Source organism: Ammospiza nelsoni, chromosome 9, assembly GCF_027579445.1.
Source record: "Ammospiza nelsoni isolate bAmmNel1 chromosome 9, bAmmNel1.pri, whole genome shotgun sequence".
NCBI classification, from domain to species: domain Eukaryota; kingdom Metazoa; phylum Chordata; class Aves; order Passeriformes; family Passerellidae; genus Ammospiza; species Ammospiza nelsoni.
The window spans coordinates 14,037,712-14,055,845 of NC_080641.1; the positions used below are offsets into that span (position 1 = coordinate 14,037,712).

Genomic DNA, 18,134 nt, shown 5'->3' on the forward strand with positions numbered 1-18,134 from the left:
TGAAAAGCTAAAATGATAACCCATGCTAATATTTCATTAGTGAAATAAGTAAAAAAATCCTTTAACTTCAAAATAAATACTTTGCAGAAAGATTAGGGCTTTCAGCATCTCTGTGTTTGTAGGTCTATCCATAAAGGCCACAGACGCAGAGCAAGATGTTGCTCTTTTGTATTCTGGGGAATAGGTAGGTGAGGGGAGATTTCCCTGCCCCTCTCTAGAGGGGAAAAAGGTTGTACAAATTCTGATTCACTAAACAAGAAACTGCACAAGTATTTGTGTGAAAATTCCACTAAAGGTCTGCATTTAAAGACTTCAGCTTAGAAAGACCAACAACTGCATTTTCTTCACTTAATAAAGGAGGAATGCCATTCTTCCACATTTGTCCATCACCTGATAATTTGAAAATTTAACTAGGAGGTTTCTCCAACCTCCCTTCCTTAATCTTCTACCTGATTTAACTCTAATGCTTTGTGAGATTACTTGTGAAAGTTGATAGGAAGTAATAGCAGAACTACTAATTCTCTTTTTGTGGACCTGAAGTTAAAGAGCCAGCCCTGAATGTGAGAATAAAGCATTGCCATGAATTTTATCTTATCCTTATTTAATGAATTCTTAAAATCTAGTATGTCCTCTGTTTTGTGGAAGGCTGTTACAGACCTTTATTTCATATTAGCAGTGAGGCTGACTACATTCTTCTCCAAGGAATGATTTTGATGGATTATGTTAAGGCTGCTATAGCTCAAAAGAGATCATTGCAGTGACAGAGTCCACTGGCTAAGATGTAAAAGCCACCTGCAGGGAAAGTGATGGTCCACAAAGAGATATTCCCATGAGCTGGGTGGGATCTTGCACAGCTTTTTTATCATCCTTTTATAAAACTAACTTCAGCTGAATGTACTTCCTCAGGAGCAAATCTTGCCATTAAGCATTATATGCCTGAATGTTTTCTAATATTTTTCTGAAATATGGAAAAGAAAATATAAATTATCTATCTTGGAAATTAGTTTAAACTATGTCTGAGTATTTCAGAAGAAAGGAGAGACTTGTTGCTCACTGTTGCCTTTGAAAGCCATGGCTTAATGAGATGGCAGTACTAATGGTCATGTAAACACATGGATAATATATGACAGAAATCAAAGCTGCCCAAACAAAAAAAGTATGTTAAATATCAGGAAAAAGTATTTTTGCTATTTTTTATAAACAGAGAGATGGAGAAATGTATACATTTATGTGGCAAACACAGAAATATATACATAAAATATTATCACTGTTCAGCAGCTAAATTTAGAGAGATCCCACAGTACTTTGAATAGCACTAACTAGAAATGAGCAACAAGAGAGTGAATTAGAAGGTCACATGAGCAGTGAAATGCCACCTGTTTTGAGACATGGACACATTGTTGGCACAAGGGCCAGAGGGCCTGGTGAAGGGTTTGGTACAAACCCTGCTGTTAGAGAGCACAGTGAGGTCAGAGCAGAGCTCGCTCCTGAGCCGTGCCCAGCTGCCCCTTGGCTCCCATCCATCCATCCATCCATCCATCCATCCATCCATCCATCCATCCATCCATCCATCCATCCATCCATCCATCCCTCCCTCCCTCCCTCCCTCCCTCCCTCCCTCCCTCCCTCCCTCCTTCCCCCGGAGGGGAGCACAGGAACCAAAGGCCAGGTGTGCCCTGGCTAAGGGCACTGCTGGAGCCCGGGCTCAGCCTGGGTTGTGTGACCAGCCAGGTGCCGGCAGAGGCCTCGTGCACTCTGCAGTCAGACACAATGGAAAGCAGGGTGAGTGACCCACCTCAGATGTTGTGAGCTTCTGGGATTCTGTCCTGTAGACTCCAATTGGAATGTCTCCTGTAGAAGAGCAAAGCTTCTGGTACAGTCTGGCATATGTCCTAATCCATAGATCCTCTTCTGTGATTTTCATCTGAGCAAATAATAACAGGAGGGAGGAATTTTAACTCTTGAGGGTTTATCATTTGTTCACTCTGCAGCTCATGAAAAAAAAAAAAACCAAAACTAAACACTAGCTGGTAATTATCCCATTGTAGTTTTGCACCTTTGCTCTACAACAAATCTGTAACTTCTATTGAGTTTGTCAGACAGGTTCTTTTGCTTTCTCCCTGTTTAGCAGACATTGTAGTGGAAGCAGTTTCACATTATGAACTTCTGGTCTTGGTTTAAGATTATTTAAAATTTACAAGGCAGCCTTCACCCAGTGTCTATTTTTGACTAAAATATAAATGAATAAACTGAATATTATCAGCAGTAAGAAACTGGTGTGGACAGACTGAAGTGCATGAGCATTTTGAATTTTGTCCACCAGACTGCAGGCTGAAGGGAGGGGAGGAAGTAATACACTAAGCATAAGTGGCATAGAAGTCTTACATGAAGCTCACTTACTTAATTACAAGCCTTGTTTTGAGATGTATGAGTTTGTTTTTAGAGATTCAATTGTACTTTCAAGTGTTCTTACATTCACTGTAATGAAGCTTAATGATTAGCCAAAAAATATGTTATTTTTATTTAAACAACTTTTTTAAGCCATCATTGATACCTTCCTGCCATTCTTTATAGATGGCCACAAAGCAACTTGTAAATAACTCAACTTGTAATGAGCTGTTTGCTATGCAGAGTATAGTGGGTATGGGAGGAAACAGAAAAGTGGGGTTTATTTTAGTAAAAATTACTTCTGTTGTGTTTTTGTGTATATACACAGTTAAATTGCATTGGGGAATACTGACACATATAATAACTAGATGACTTTTGAATTCCAACTCCTAGTCATTTAATACAGCTGATCTTTATTTAAAAATTACTCATGGCCTTCATTGCCCATAGGAATGGAGATTGGGAGATAGTCATGGTCGGGCTGCACAATACAGGTTCCTGGCTTTTATATACTTAATTTTTACACTGGTTGCTAAACTGCCATTGCTATTTCATATAAAATGCACTATTTCTGTGTTTTCCTGACTTTCCAATTTTCTGCTGAATAAAATGCATTGTGTTTTCTCAGGGAGATGTTTTTTGCTATGGAACTAAAAATGAGTATGTTTTCTGTTTAATTTCCTTGTCTTCTCCCTGATGAAAAAGGAAACAGATGGCCTTCCTTGAACTTTCACAAAAGGAAATGCCATACAAAGAAAGTTGAAGTATTTTGCAGACAGTACAGAATCTTCTCTGGTACTCTGTACTGATTGGGTTTTTTTTAATAACTTACAGAACAAAGAAACCCAGATCCTGGTGTGGTGTCAAGTCCCAGCAGAAGTCTTGTGATAGAAATCATATAATCTTTCACAAATGACTGCAAGATATTTTAACAGGAGAGACAGAAAAGAAAGAAAAAAAGCTTTAATGAACAGAGGAGTAGGCAACCATTAGCACTATGTATGACTTTCAAAGGAATTATACATCTGTGTTTACAGTCCATCTCTTTAAGTATCTTAATCACTGTAGGAATACCAATCACTTTCTTTTGGCTGAATTTACTTATATAAAGGAAGTTTTCCTAAATTTCCTAAAGGAATGCTCAAGATTCAGCAGACTAAGGGATAACAAGGCACAGGAAAAGCAAAGGTGGATGTGTCAGTGGAGTGAGGTGTTAGCCCTATGAGGTGTGAAATTATAATGAACTCTTCTGTGCAAAAGAAATGCTGGCAGATGTTAGATGGCTCTGCAGTCCTCAATGGGTCCCTCTGAGGTGACACTGCTATTATTTTATTCAAATTAATAATCTGAAGGATTTTTAAGTGTTGATATGCCTTGTTGTTCTGCTAAAAAGTGTTGCTATTGGTCAAAAGGTAGAAATTAAGTTTAGTGTAGAAGTATAGACTAAGACCAGAAATGGACCTTACAGCAGCTAAAATCACAAATATTTCTCCTCCTGGGTTGGGCTGCTGGAATAAGAGGGGTCCATGGGGGTGCTCTTGTAGCTGTGGCTGAGCTGTTCTTTGCCGCCTGTACTCACTCAGGTGTAGCAGGGCAGCATTGCAGCCCTTGGAACGCAGCACACACCGTAGCTCTGCTGGCCTCATGCAAATACATAGCTAACCAAGAGGTTTTCACAAAGAAACACCCCACAAAGGTATTACAGAAATCCTTTAGAGCTGTAGAATCTGGATTTGTTCAAAATCAGAAAATAGATGGATTTCATTTGATACATAGTGGTTCAACTATTTTAATTTTTGCACTGGTAGTCTCCCAGTTGTGACGGGCTAAATGCCAAGGAGCATCTCAAATAAAATTTGTTTGCAAATTAAACATATTTGTTATCTTGGCAGCATCATTTCTGCCATGGAATTTTCATTAGATTAACAAATTTATTCACCAGCATTTGCAAGACCAAGTTTTTCATTTTTCAGTCACTGTCCTGAAGATAATTCAAAGGCTTTTCTTTCAGTCTGTAATGGGAAGAACCCTGACATTCCCCCTGTCATTTGCTCTGTTTCTTGCAGAAGAAAAAGACAGAAAATGGGACTATGAAAAAGAAGAAAGAGCTGCAGTTTTAGAATTTCTAACCTGGAGTAAGAAAGATAATTCTAGAAAAATGACAAATCACTTATGAGCAGTAGCAGTTCAAAGGAAGGACAGGTGGAATTAAAGTGACAATGAGCATGTGAGGCTTTTTGTTTTAAACACTTTCTGGTGAGTGGTGTTACTCTGTCAAGTCAATGCATGATTATTCTTGTCTAGAAGCAAATATAAAATATTGAAGTCACTTATGTGCTGGAGGGAGCTGTTGATGATTACCAGATCAGTTTCTATATATATGTCTTTGGTATATTTACTATATTATTTACTATATTTTACTATATTTCTTTTTTAATATTGTGGTATGTGATCCTGATATTCTGGGACGTGATTGTGAAGATGTTTTATATGCAAATACATTTATTTCTAGAACCTTAAATATGTACGCCCATGTACATGACTGGTTTTTATATTAATGGCTTCTTGAGAAAAGTTTAGCTCCAGGAATTTTTATATTTATGTTGGATTTGCCTTCAGGAAATTGATTTGGAAGTAGAATTGCGATGAAAGAGAACCTTTCATGCACCAAATTACCAAATAAATTAATTTCCCTGCAAGGATGTTTTCCACCTGAGAACTAAAGCTCCACAGGCTATCCCCAGGTAGAGGCAAGGCAGGAGGCTGCTCAGGTGAGCAGATGATATGGGCCATGGTGGTGTTCCTGCTGGTGCTGTGTGCCTTGATCCTTGCAGGGTAGTGCTGGGGGCTGCTCCTTGGGCATCCTGGTGTGTCACAGGGTGCAGAAGTGTTGGGCACTGCTGAAGAGTGAGCAATACTGGCCTATTTTCCACCCTGAAACTAGCAACTACTGCCTCCATTTGCCCTGACTGTATTTTCTGATTTTTTTATCTTCAACTTTCTGAAGCTGTGCTCTTTCCTGATTCTCACTGTCATCACTCCTTCCTGGATTCTGAGCCACAATGTTGCATTGTTGCCTTTTCTTCCCCAAAGTGGTCTCTTTGTAACCACTGAATGCATTCCTTGCAAGGGCAAGCATGGCTTACTTTACAGCGTAATGACAGGGCCTCTGCAGCTCTAGTCAACATGAGTAAGAGGAAAGGACACTATGAAGTAATTGAGGCCTTTATCAGCAAATGCGGGAGACTAATAAATTACATATTAAAGTAATTCTGTTCCTTTCTGTTAGGGACATGATGTGTGGGAATGGGCACTGCATTTTTTATTGCAGAGTACAAGCCTTATTATTCTATATAATCTGTAATTTATGTAGGCCTTATCAAAGGTATATGACTGTGGAGAGGTACATTAACAGTATCAAATTATCTAACATCAGATTTTGTGCAGTCACAGGGTGATTTTGGGATTGAAAACTGAACTAACACATCAAGCATGCTCCGTTGTCTTTTGCCATTGATTGCTCCCGGTATAGACACACTTTAATGGATCCTATGGCAGAAAATAGGGTCATCTAGCAATTAAGCACAATAAAATGGATGGCAGTACTTGTGTTAAGTCACATTACTGTTCATAGTACCTGATAAAGCAATGTGTCCAACATGCTGATGCTGAAAACCCTGCCAGCAGCAAAGGGCAGTCGAAACATAAATGCCAGATTAGATCCCTTCTCCCGCTCTTTCTGTTAAGGAATTAAAACACAGAAAACATTTTTAATGCTGGTTTTGGAAGGACTGTAACAAAAACATGAAATAGATATTATCCTGAAAGAAGTCAAAAGTGTAAAAGCCTTTTATTCTCAACACAGTTTCTTCCAACAAGTATGCAGCATCTTTGTTCAACAGGTGCAGTTTTTCAGGTTGAAAGACATTGATCAGTGTATATGTTTCAGTCATCACATCTCAAACTGCATGGGCATATTCCACCCATTCAGTTTGAAAAAGATGGAGGGATATCAGCTGTGCTTAGCTCCTGTAAACCCGCTCCAATTCCTTGGTGCTGACAGTGGACTGGAAGTCTCTGGAGGTGGTCCAGGAAGTCTCCCAGGAACAGGAAACAGGGACAGGATCTGGTACAGAAGGGCAGGAATGGCACAGGGGTCAATCAGTGCCCTGGTGCTGCTGGCCACACCTTTTCTGGTACTGACCAGGATGCCATTTGCCTTGTGGCCACCTGGACACAGCCTGGCTCAGGCTGTCAACCAGCACCCCCATCCTTGAGCAGCTTTCCAGCCACTCTGCCCCATCCTGCAGTGCTGCAGAGGTGATAGTGACCCAAGGGCAGGACCTGGCCCTTGGCCTTGCTGACCCTCATACAACTGGACCAGGCTAGTTTAGTTTTCTTCCATCTCTTCTACAGCCTTGCTTTTCCTTTATTCTTGCTTCAAAGAGATCTGTGAGAAATATAATCCTATTTTCTAGGAAAGAACAAATAAATTGTCTGGTGTTGATATGGAACAACTTCCTAAAAACCTGTCAGTTCAACAGTCAAATTTGTGTGCTAATTGCTAGTACAATTTTACAATTTATGTAAATTGTTAGAAATCTATGTGAAATAAGACAGGAATAATAAGAGGTACCAATCTCTTTTTGTAACTCATATGTCATTATTGTTTTTTATTACTTAATGTTAATTCAAATCTGCTTAATACCTGAATTATATTAAAGAAAAGAAAATGGAGATAGGAAACAGGAGGCCCCATCCTGAAGTTAAAAAAGCAGCCTGGCTGTGAGCAAATGACTGCAAATATACTGGGCCATGCCAGATAGATTTCTGCTCCCCTAATATCTGTGTGCTTATCCCTGTGAAAGATACAAAATCACAGGATTGGGTTTGATCAAAAGATATAGGAACTTGTCATTATTTCAAAATGATCACTTACAGCTTTAGAATTTTTATCAGTAACGCCTGCAATGTTTACTTGGAAAAAAACCACAGCAAACTGAAGTGTGAATCCTATCCAAAACACTACAAACCCTTTCTTTCAAGAAAGAGGGAGTGGTTACCTCAGTTTTCTCCTTATGCAAGACAAATGGAGAAGACACATGTCAAGTTTAGAGTGTGGGTGTTTTGTTTTTCCTTTCCTCTGTTGTATAAAGGCCACTGCTTTCTCCTGTGTCAGTGCTGAGTTTACTGTCAGATTTATTTATCTCTAAAATAAGAAAAGTTGCAGCTGCAACAGCAGATGGACATCTGATTTGTGTATCTGTCTTCTGCAGCCCATTAGGTTGAAAAGCCAATTTTGCAAATGTGTTTCACTGCTACCTCAAGGCAACTTGCCTGATATTCTCAGTCTTTCTGAAAATGAGGCGCTTAATGCAGAAATAACAAGCAACTGTATGTCTGACTGCTTTAGGTAATTTTTACTGGAGTTTTTAATTGCCTTTCATCTTGCATGAGGGAGTTCTGAAAGATCAAATGAACTACAGCACCACCTGTGAAGTTCTCTCTGCAAATGTTAAGATGAAGTGACTGGGAAATATTAACACCAGGCAACTGCAAGAGCAATGAAGAAAATGTTCTTTCTTTAAGATAATTTATCTACCTCTGTTTCAGCAGAGCATAGCTTGGATAGGAAGTTTATTAAATGTTCAGCTTCCAACCTATCCTCACAACTTTTGCACAATAAATTAATAAGATAGTCAAGAAGGTAAAATATTTTTAAGTATTTCCAGAATATTTCCTTGAGAAATTAAGGAGCCTATGTAAAGAAAGAAAGAACTGAGATAAAAATCCTGGTTTCACTGCATTGAAGTAGACAGCCCACAGAGAATTCCAGAATCCAACTAGAATCGGATTAAGGGAATATGTTAACAAATAATTTCAAATTATCCATTGTCAGTCATAGTACACCAAGACATTAAGCTTGGTTGAACACAGGGTTGAAGGCCCCAGCCAGCTTCTGGCCCTTGTTGCACTGAGAGAACTGGCAATGCAGATTCCAGCCAGTTGTAGCTTATCCTTCATGGATTTACCACGGAGGGAGGAACTGCAGGAGCCACAGGGGCAAGCCTTAAAGGAAAGCTGAGCCTCCTTCCTCAAACAGCTCCTCTCTAACTTTTGTCTGGTTTCCTCCAGAGCTCTCCACGTCTCTGTCAGGACACCACCTAAACACAAGATCAAGCCTTCATGCTGCTACAGGTAAAGATAACAAGTCACTAAAGGCCACCCAGATATTTACATCTTGTGTAAATATGTACATATAAGTGTGATATTCAACCAAGTAAAATATTTACTTCCCATCCTTCTCCTGTCATCCACACAGGCTGAATTTTGGCAGCATTCAAGAACCTGGACTGGGAAGGTAAGTTTCTTTGGAAAGGCTCTTTTCATGAAGTATATATTAAAATTACCAACATAAATCTTGTACAGTAAATAGTGAACTCTGAATTCCCCAAAATTTAGGAAATTTATGGCACACCTAGGAAATGGAAATTATATGTTAAATCTGTATGATGGTAATGATTTTGCATGAATTCAAATTCACCGAGATATGTAAGATATCTGAGGTGCACCAGCTGGGAGGGTACATAAGGAAATCCAGCAATCATAGTGATTGATAGACTGATAGGGAAAAAGAAAAGAATGCAGTGAAGGATTTCTGCCCTTGAAGACTGTCACAGTGATATTATTTGTCTCTCACAAACTCAGAATATGGTGGGTAGGTCAGATCACCAGGGAAGATTTGTGAGAAAGAGGATTGTGCTTGAGCTTAGAGAGTTAAACAGATGCACAATATTACTTCCTATGCTCCACCTGTTTTAAGTAACAGTATTTTGAACAAGCAGATTAGATTTATCTCCATACAGCCACAGCTCCACAATTTGAAAATGTCAAATATACATATAGACTATGAAGGTTTTAGCTAACATTTAAGTAGTGTCACTGTCCCTGTTCATCCTGACAGAAAACAATTACTGTTCTCAAACTGTCCCATTAATGCCAATATCTCCCACAGATACACAGAAATGTGTAGAGAAGACAAAATTATAGTGCCATTAAAATGAAGAGGAATTAAAAAATACATTATAATAAAAGCTGTATGTTTTAAGCATTTAGTCAGTTAAAAGATGTTCCATGTTAATTGTCTGTGTCAGCCTCTTGGACAACAACATTAGCTCTAAATATTTAATTATCCAAAAATATTTCATTTTCCTTGAGCAAATTCCACCAGAGAGTTGGTTGATTAATATTACGTTGTAAAATGATTAAATCAAATCAAACTTTATTATTAAATGAGGGTAGAAATTTGAAAAAAAATATCTTTTGCAGTTGTTCTACAACCATAAATCACTGTTTCTACTTATTTTGAAATCTTTGTTATAAAATCAGAAAAAGTAATAAAAACATAACATTTAAACTGAGGGTAGGGGTGGGCAAATCTTCTTACCTTTTCCAATTTGGACAGAGCAAGAGAATAGCAGTCTTTGGCTCTGAACTGCATGAATCTCATGTTGGCTGGGTGAGTTAGCTCTGTGATAATGCTCAGGCTGGAGAACAACCTGCATTTTAAAATAATGTCATGGTTATACTTCTAATTATAACAGTTCACAAATGTAAGGCTCTACACTAAGCTTCAGCTTGTGCTTGTGCCCATGTTTTAAATGAAATCCCTGAACCTGTGGTGGGTCTGGGCCCAGTGAATTGCTGGTCCAACAACACATTCTCTGTAGAATTCACCAAGAAGCACACACTGAGCTGACAAAATACTTAAATGCTAGAAAAAAAAAAAACTTAATTTCATTATTTTTATTTCATAGTTGGTACAATATCACAAATCTGAAGGAAACAACAAAAAATGCAAAACTTTAAAGCTTGTACTTAGTACCTGGTTGCATGTAAAGTATGACTGATTTATGTACCCTTTCCAGTTGATTTTTCTTTCTTGAGGTCTGTTTGTATGCTGTGACTACAGTCTGAGCAATATAGATGAAAATTGACACTTGTGGGAGTTGCTGAGAAAATGTATGTTTATGTATACTTATGTTCTCACTTTGAAATATTTACATATAAAAAGTATTTATAACTTAACACCAATTCAGCCTTCCAGTAACTAAAAGCAGTGAAGAGAGCTCTACTGTGAACTGGCTCAATTACACAGATCTTCAAGCAGCAGACTCAAGAGCCCCTCCCCAGTACTCAGGGCTCCAAGAAACAGCTAGAAAATCATAGTTTACACTATTTATATACTAAACAAGTTGGAATAGAACAATATATTATTATTTAACTCTTTCCTCTACAGATTGTGTCAGAAAATGAGATGTGGATTTGTAGCCTCTTTTGCTGACCCTGGGGCTACTTATCTACACTTAGCAATAGGCAATTGTAATACTAATTACATCATTGGTGTGGTTTCTGTCTCACTTTCCATGGAAGCAGCATTTGGTGAGTTAGTGTCAAATGGAATTCAGTGCACCCTTTTGCCAGTCTTGTCCTTTTCCCTCACTTTTGCAGGGAGAAACATCCCTGAAATGGCAATTCAAGCAAAGCCTGAATGTGGGGAAATGTATATCCAGACTGTCTGCCAGTATGTGTTAATTCCACATTGTATTTGAAAACTAACACTACAGAATTCAGAGTTAGGAGTAATAGGAAATTAAAAGCTGATCTCATGATAAAATATACACAGCAGGAAAAAATGCAGGCAGCTATGTTTCTCTTAAATATGGTTTCATGTCTTTCACTGAGATATGAAAACAGATTTATATTAGGAAATCAGTTTAAAAATGGGCATTGGTAAAATATTTTACTTTCGAGTGCCTTTTAGCTGAATTAGGGGAAGTTGCTCTCTAGGAAGTCAGGGACAGATTGCATTCAGCCTTTTAGCTGAATTAGGGGAAATTGCTCTCTAGGAAGTCAGGGACAGATTGCATCCTGCTCTGGGTGTAAGGCACACTGCCTGTCAGCTTTTAGCACTGGAGCAGGCTCCTTCTGGGCAAAGATACATCTCCTCTACCCCATTCTAGTAAGAAATGACTGATGGGGAAGAGAAAGCCCCCCCAGCCTGATGGGAGGCATGGCTTGCTACTGAACTCGTATTTGGAAATCAGACAAGCCAGGGAGACATGTAGTTCTTTCCCAAACCACAATGACAAACCCAGAAAACCATGCAATGCCATCATAGCACCTCATTTGGTTTATCTCTAAATTGGTGATGACAGCTAGATACCAGCCAAAACACTGACCTGTGATGTGTACTGCTGGCAATTGGCTTCCTGCAGGATTTAAAACAGCCTTGAAGAGGTTAACCATAAAACTTTATAGTGATACAGACCTACTGCCTGGGGAAATGTGCTATTTTTCTGAGGAGGGCTCACACCTGTCTACAGGTGCTTGGCTTCCTGTTTAATTTTCAAAAGTGAAAAGCACCTTAAGGTGTAGTCCAAGACTATTAATTTCTCCTTTTATTTTTGAGGTGTGGTAACTCGTTCTTGGTCAGTGTGCCCATTTGAGTCACACTTCTGTACTCCAATGGCAGGTAAGTCAGTGCTGTGTCACCATTTTAATTGGGATGGCACAGCTTGTAGCCCTAAAGGTGCTAATAATCCTGTCCTTATAAACAATGCCTCTGCCTTCCAGGGTGGGGAGCACACTCTCCTGGCAAAGCAGGATTGCTGATTTATGTCAATCAGGGAATAATGACACAACTGGTGTGTGAGAACTGCCAGCTGGGGCTGAAGAGCCTGGGTTACTGCAGCTCTCTGACATGGCTTTTTCAGGCCTGAGTAACTCACACCAGGGGTGTTTAGATCAGCCTGAACCCTCCGAATGGTCTCACCTGCTGAGACCAAAGTGGAACCTTTGTCAATGCTGTGATATCATTGAAAACAGCATATTAAATCCAGGGGGATTAAAATGGTGTAAAGTGCTCCTGCTCTCTACCATGTCCAGTCTTTTCTTCATTACTTTCTGATATTATTAGCTAGTCAATATATTTTAAAGGTCATTTAGAAAAGTATTTACCTTCATGCAATGAATATAGTTTATTCTATAGAACAGGTAAATACCACTTTTTTATGCCTCTTCCCAAAGCTTACTTATTTCTACAACTTCCACATATTATAAAAATGCAGTGAAATTATTATATGTCTCCTAGGGAAAAAAAACCAAACTAATTTATGCAATACACTATTTGTGAAAGTTTCCAAAATTTTATGAAAAAGTGTTGCTAAGTCTTAAACCAAGGTATTTTAACTTACTTTGATTGTAACTATGCAGTGTTAAAGTAATACTGACCCAGACATAGAGTTTATACACGAGTTAAAGCTGCCATCTAGTTGCAAACAATGTGCAAGACAACTGAAGGAGTGTACAGAAGCATCTAATGGCATACATATCATATGTAATTTCTCTTTTACAAAGTAGAACACAGCTAGGGGAAAACCAATTTTACACGTTTACTTTTGATACAACTCCTTTTTCCATTTGGGAGTAAACTGTATTTCAGAAAAACCGATATATATGAAAAACCTTGGTGAGTGCCCTAGCACTGTATGGTTAGGAGCAGATCTGATGATGCCCGGATAAAGTTCAATTTTAGCTTCAATCCAAATTTCATAGGTGTGAGTATGAATCACACACCTGTGCAAGTATCAGGTACCAATTCAGAAACTGAAATGTTAGAAAAAGACAGAATTAACGTTTCTTGTGCAATGCAGATTTTGCTTCCTTTGAGCACATGCAGAAATGCAAAGAGCATTTAACTGCATTCTCACAGAGCTGCATTTACAAGCTCCCTTGTATTTTAATGAGCTCAATTTTCTAAACCACTGGATTCAAACCACTTTACTATGCATCTCTCTCTGGTCTTTTGTGGAAGGTTTGACACAGAAAACAGGTAACTGCAATAAAACCAATATTGAATCATATTCAATTTCCTTCCAGGTCTTATTAGAATGAACACCAGGAAGTGCTAGGCTTAAACCCCAAATCAGGGAGGCATTTCATAGCTGACTGTTTTGTTTTGTGTGAGATTTTTTGGGTGTTTTTATTAAGAAAATAATATTTTTCTCAGCTCAAAGTGACATATTTTCTTCATACTCACTGAACCAAGATATTGAACACAAAGGCTTTAATTAGGAGAGTTGTCAAAAGGAACAGCAAATCTCATTTTCATCACAGACTCAGCCTGTTTACTAGACTGATCATATACTCTCATGACTCTTGCCATGTTGCTGTCATATGTAGTGTTGTATATCTGTGCCTAAAATCCTAACTTTTGTGCAAAAGTAAATGTGAACACTTACTACTAACTTCACAGTGATGCAGTATTTACCTTTCAGCATTAGAAGGATCTGCTTTTCATATGGGCTTTAGTATTATTGTGAGTTTTTTTCCTCAACTATCTTTCATCCTATGTCTTCAAGAGTAACTTTATTTTCCTTCCTGTAAATCTGATAGCTAACTTGCAAAATGATTATCTGGTTTTGAGACACACAGCATTTCATCTGAGCTTTCAGGAGAATACCTCAGGATTCTAAGTGAATTACTAAGCAGGGTGGGAAAAAGTTTGTCCGTGTAAGACACAAATTCATGCAAGGGAAAACTTAAGTAGAATTTAAAAAAAAAAAAAAGAAAAGCTCTTGGCACAAGAGGCATCAAGTATTTCGCAGTTAATGAGGATGTGTAGACAGATTGCAAAAACGCTTTACCTGAAGAGGGTTTGAACATTCACAATAGTCTTGGCATCTGCCATGTAGTCTTCCTCAGCACTCATCGTGCTTTCCTTGTCCACCACCACCATGTTAGCTGCAAAGGTGACCCCACACCTTAATAAGTCATCTAGGCTTTTGTGAAGAGAAAGAGGGAGAAAGAAACAAACAACTTAAATATGGAACACCTGAAAGATTAGCCATGGGTTGGCATCTGCAGATCAGCTATGTAACAGCTTCTAATATAATCAAGGATAACTTCTCAATTAATTGGTAGAATAGAATATAGAATCTACTTCAGTCCCTCTCTTTTGTTAATTACAAATTTATTTCAGTTTTTTTTTTTTAAATAAGCCTTTAACAGTTACTTGGGAACACTTTGGCCCTACCCACTGCAACAACTTACTCCATTTCAGTTACATCTGACAATAGAAAAACCCAAATAAATGCTCCTGATTGCTTGTTCCCACAGTTTTATTTTGGTTTCAAAATGTTAATTAATTAGCTGGAGTGTTCTCAGGATGCTTTTAGGAGCAGCTGCAGAGCAGCAGAACTTTGTGCACAGCTGGACAATGTGTGAAGCCCAACCACAGAAAACACTCACAGACAGCTGAGTTACAGTTCTCATCATGCCTTGTAGTTTTGTCTCCAAAATGAAGCATGTTTCAGCTGTTTTAAAAACATTTTCCACAGATCCTAAGCAACTTTTGACAAGTGTCGTGGGTTTTTTTAACAATTTATTTTGGAAGAATTTATACCATTGTTTTTGAAACTGCAATATCACTGATGGTTGACTACAACAAAAGAAAAACTGATTTTATGTGATCTATGAACAACTGCAGTGCATAAGTCCAAATTTTTTTCTAAGTAATTTGTATTTCTGATTTTTCAGACTCTCAGTTGATCCCTGAAAATAGCAGCATATTCTTAATTACCCAGATTTTCTGCATTTCAATGTTTTATAAGCTCAAAAGCTGTTCTTATTTTAGCAGTTACATGTGGCTGGCTTGTGGAGAATTTGAAAAATGCTAATGTGGAAGTATTATAACTCTACTTCTCAGGTACCTCTAGCTAAAGGTTTCTCAAGATTGACTAGAGTTCTACACAACTGTGAGATCTGTTCAGTTACAGATCTCAAATCCTACCCAAGGACTAGGGGAAAGGTACCTACTGCTTGACATATTTTGATGAAGTGAACTCTGCTATGAATTTTGGTGAAGATGTTTTTTTTGTGAGCCATCTACTTCTAACAAAAAAAGAATGGTAAATGAAAGTAATTTCTTTGGTGGTTTTCTCTCTGAGATGATGATACTTCATTGCTGGTTAACAAATGATAAATATTTGAGATACTTATAGATAGTAGGTGGTACTTTGAGAATGTATTTTATATTCCTTAATTAAGAAAGGAAAATATGCATATTTTACAATGTATTTCTTATCTACAGATGGTCAGATCTATTAATTGTACAAGATTTAAAAGCATGGTGAGGAAAACACAAGGAATATGTACGAACTATATTTTTAGAAGTATTCTTATTAATGATAACAGATGTCAAAAACACCCTCAACAAACTATACATTTGCTTTTTGCACCCAGAATTAAAGTGATTTTTGCATCAGAAAAGATGCAGAAGTTCATGCTGGTATTACTGTGAACTTCTGAATTCTGAATAATCACTTATTCCAAAGACTACATGCTTCATTTTTTAAAAAATGCATTTAATTCTGAAAGAACAACAAAACACCATTAGGGAGGGATTTGGCAATTTCCATTTTGAAATAAACTCAGTAAATTTAAACAGAGTTTAATTTTCTACATTAGTAGAACAGGTTAACATCTGAGTTATTAATTACTTTAAATACTTCAAGTATTCCCTCTTGAGTACACATTTTGATGCCATTTGAGTTTTGTCTTTTTCCTTTTAGATCACCTCCTTACTAAAACTATCTCATGTTTCATTTTCAGGTTGGGAAAAAAGACAACAATTTAATTATTCTGCCATTGTGAGTTCTTTTTATAACTATTACATAATTAATACTTAATAAAGTAGTAGATATTAATAACCTGTGACACTTTTTGCTTTATAGGAAAAAATGTAAAGTAAATAACAATTCTGTGGGCTCTTTCTGAACCTCACAAGGACCCGGTATCACCAAGGTAAATCTGTAACTGTGTCACTGTTATAAGCAGGAAATAAGCTTTTTGATTTCTACGGGGGGAAATTAACATTATGGGCTTGTAGCTTCAATTCAGTATGCACTATGTAGTGAAGCAGTTTTCTTTAAATTTACAATCTACACTAAGGAGTTTACTAAAATATTCAGAGTCCTTGCTCTTCTCTTGTTTCTGCCTGATTTTCACATTAAAGTTCTGTTGCTAAACCTATATCCATAAACATATATTAGCAGAGGTGAAGACAGAAATGTAGGAGTAAGTGATAATTTAAGTAGTGTAAGATGAAGACTTTTGGACACATTCAAGACTGTTTACATTCTGTAGCTGTCTTTACAAAACCTGAGTCAATGAATTCCAAGAAATTTTAACTCAGTACAGACTGACACTAGAATCAGGACTATGATCTGTTCATTTGTAGAAACATATGAACTCACCTAAATAAGTGTTAATCTTATGTTTTTGAGCATGTTAACTTGTGCTCCCTGTCATGCTTTTCCCTAACGAGCTCCTTTATAAATCAGAAATGTGAAATCCCAAATTACAGCAGACAGACACAGACTATGCATGCAGAAAGCTCATCTCCAACTACACCACACACAGCAGAACATGCAATGACAATACACACACCAAACCACTGAGACTACAAAGGTAAGTTTGCTAACAGTTATTTCACCTACTTGTCGATAGAGCCCACCATGTAGTAAACCATTGGAAACCAACAGATTGCATCCAGAAAATGCATATCTGGCCTAAGCAGCAGATGGAATTACAAAATGAAACACAGTATCACAACAGCAGCATCTCTTCCAAAATATTTTAATCAACTGGTAGTTTGGGGTTTTTAAAAAAACAAAAAACTTTCTTAAACTTTGGAATTATGATGTCAGTTAAAGCAGGAAATAGGTTTTCAGAAAGCTGTGAATCAACACTTTGTGATCATAAAGAATGATCAGAATTAACATGCTTATATTAGTAAATGCACCTCTAAAATCAGAAATGTTATGGCACAGGACAATTCCAAATGTAAGAACAAATGAGTAACGTCAAAGACACACTACTAAGTTATACTCTAATCGGTGTCTTAGGAGGACTTAAAATAAGCATCAACAATTCTTAATTAAAATGTAAAGTGGAAATCAAATCATCATTTGGGTTTTGTGACACCCACTGCTTTCAAGCCTACTCCCTTTCAGAGGAGTCACTGCAAACGCTGCATAGAGAGAGACAACAGTAAAGGTGCTGGTTTAATTAGCAAGCAGAGCTTTTACTTCACATTAATCAATCAAAAGTGTGTTCAGCTATTAAGTGTCAGAACAGCACTGAAGTGTGTGAAGTTGGGCACTGAGCTGGCACTAGAGGGCCCCCTGTGCCCATGGCTTTGCTCTCACACTGTCAGTGGAAGTGATGTAGCCTCATTTAGGCTTCTCGATTTGTGTAATTCACTGTATGCCATAGCACCTACATAAAAACCTTCTGTTTTGCCAACACAGGTGACTAAGGAGCTTCCTGAGGGAAAGTGGGACACTGCACAGCAGGCCTTTGTAGAAAAAAATCACTTAAACTGCAACAGATCTACACAAATGGAAGTGTCAGCCCTGGAATCACAACCTACAAGACATTTTTGCTTTCTTAGCTTGTTCTACTATTCTGTGTACAGGTGACCTCCATTTCTGTGTCTTTCAAACTGTGATTTTAAGTAGCTGAGCTGTACCAAAGTGTTGCAAAAAAAAACCCCAAAAAGCTAATTATTTATCAGATTATAAATTAACCAGTCTTGACATAAGCAAATTTCTCTGAAATATTAAAATCAAGCAACGAGAAAAATTCCAGCAGTCACCAAGAGATATAAAAGTAACAATAAT

The 18,134-nt window shown here is 37.7% G+C and overlaps 1 protein-coding gene and 1 long non-coding RNA gene across 2 annotated transcripts in view; one reads left to right on the forward strand and one right to left on the reverse strand.

Moving 5' to 3' along the window:
• KCNT2 (potassium sodium-activated channel subfamily T member 2) overlaps nt 1–18,134 on the reverse strand; it is a 115,298-nt gene that overhangs the window by 10,342 nt on the left and 86,822 nt on the right. Inside the window, exons 22-27 of the mRNA XM_059477944.1 lie at nt 16,950–17,021; nt 14,097–14,231; nt 9,836–9,947; nt 6,026–6,127; nt 3,221–3,304; nt 1,796–1,924 (exon numbers count right to left, since the gene is read on the reverse strand). Coding sequence (XP_059333927.1) covers nt 1,796–1,924; nt 3,221–3,304; nt 6,026–6,127; nt 9,836–9,947; nt 14,097–14,231; nt 16,950–17,021 — 634 coding nt within the window. The remainder of the gene's footprint in view (nt 1–1,795; nt 1,925–3,220; nt 3,305–6,025; nt 6,128–9,835; nt 9,948–14,096; nt 14,232–16,949; nt 17,022–18,134) is intronic.
• Nucleotides 1–18,134, forward strand: part of LOC132076688 (uncharacterized) — a 51,470-nt gene that overhangs the window by 895 nt on the left and 32,441 nt on the right. Inside the window, exons 2-8 of the long non-coding RNA XR_009418955.1 lie at nt 4,455–4,644; nt 8,524–8,586; nt 8,711–8,749; nt 11,861–11,923; nt 16,063–16,100; nt 16,185–16,254; nt 17,763–17,929. This is a non-coding gene — a long non-coding RNA (uncharacterized LOC132076688). The remainder of the gene's footprint in view (nt 1–4,454; nt 4,645–8,523; nt 8,587–8,710; nt 8,750–11,860; nt 11,924–16,062; nt 16,101–16,184; nt 16,255–17,762; nt 17,930–18,134) is intronic.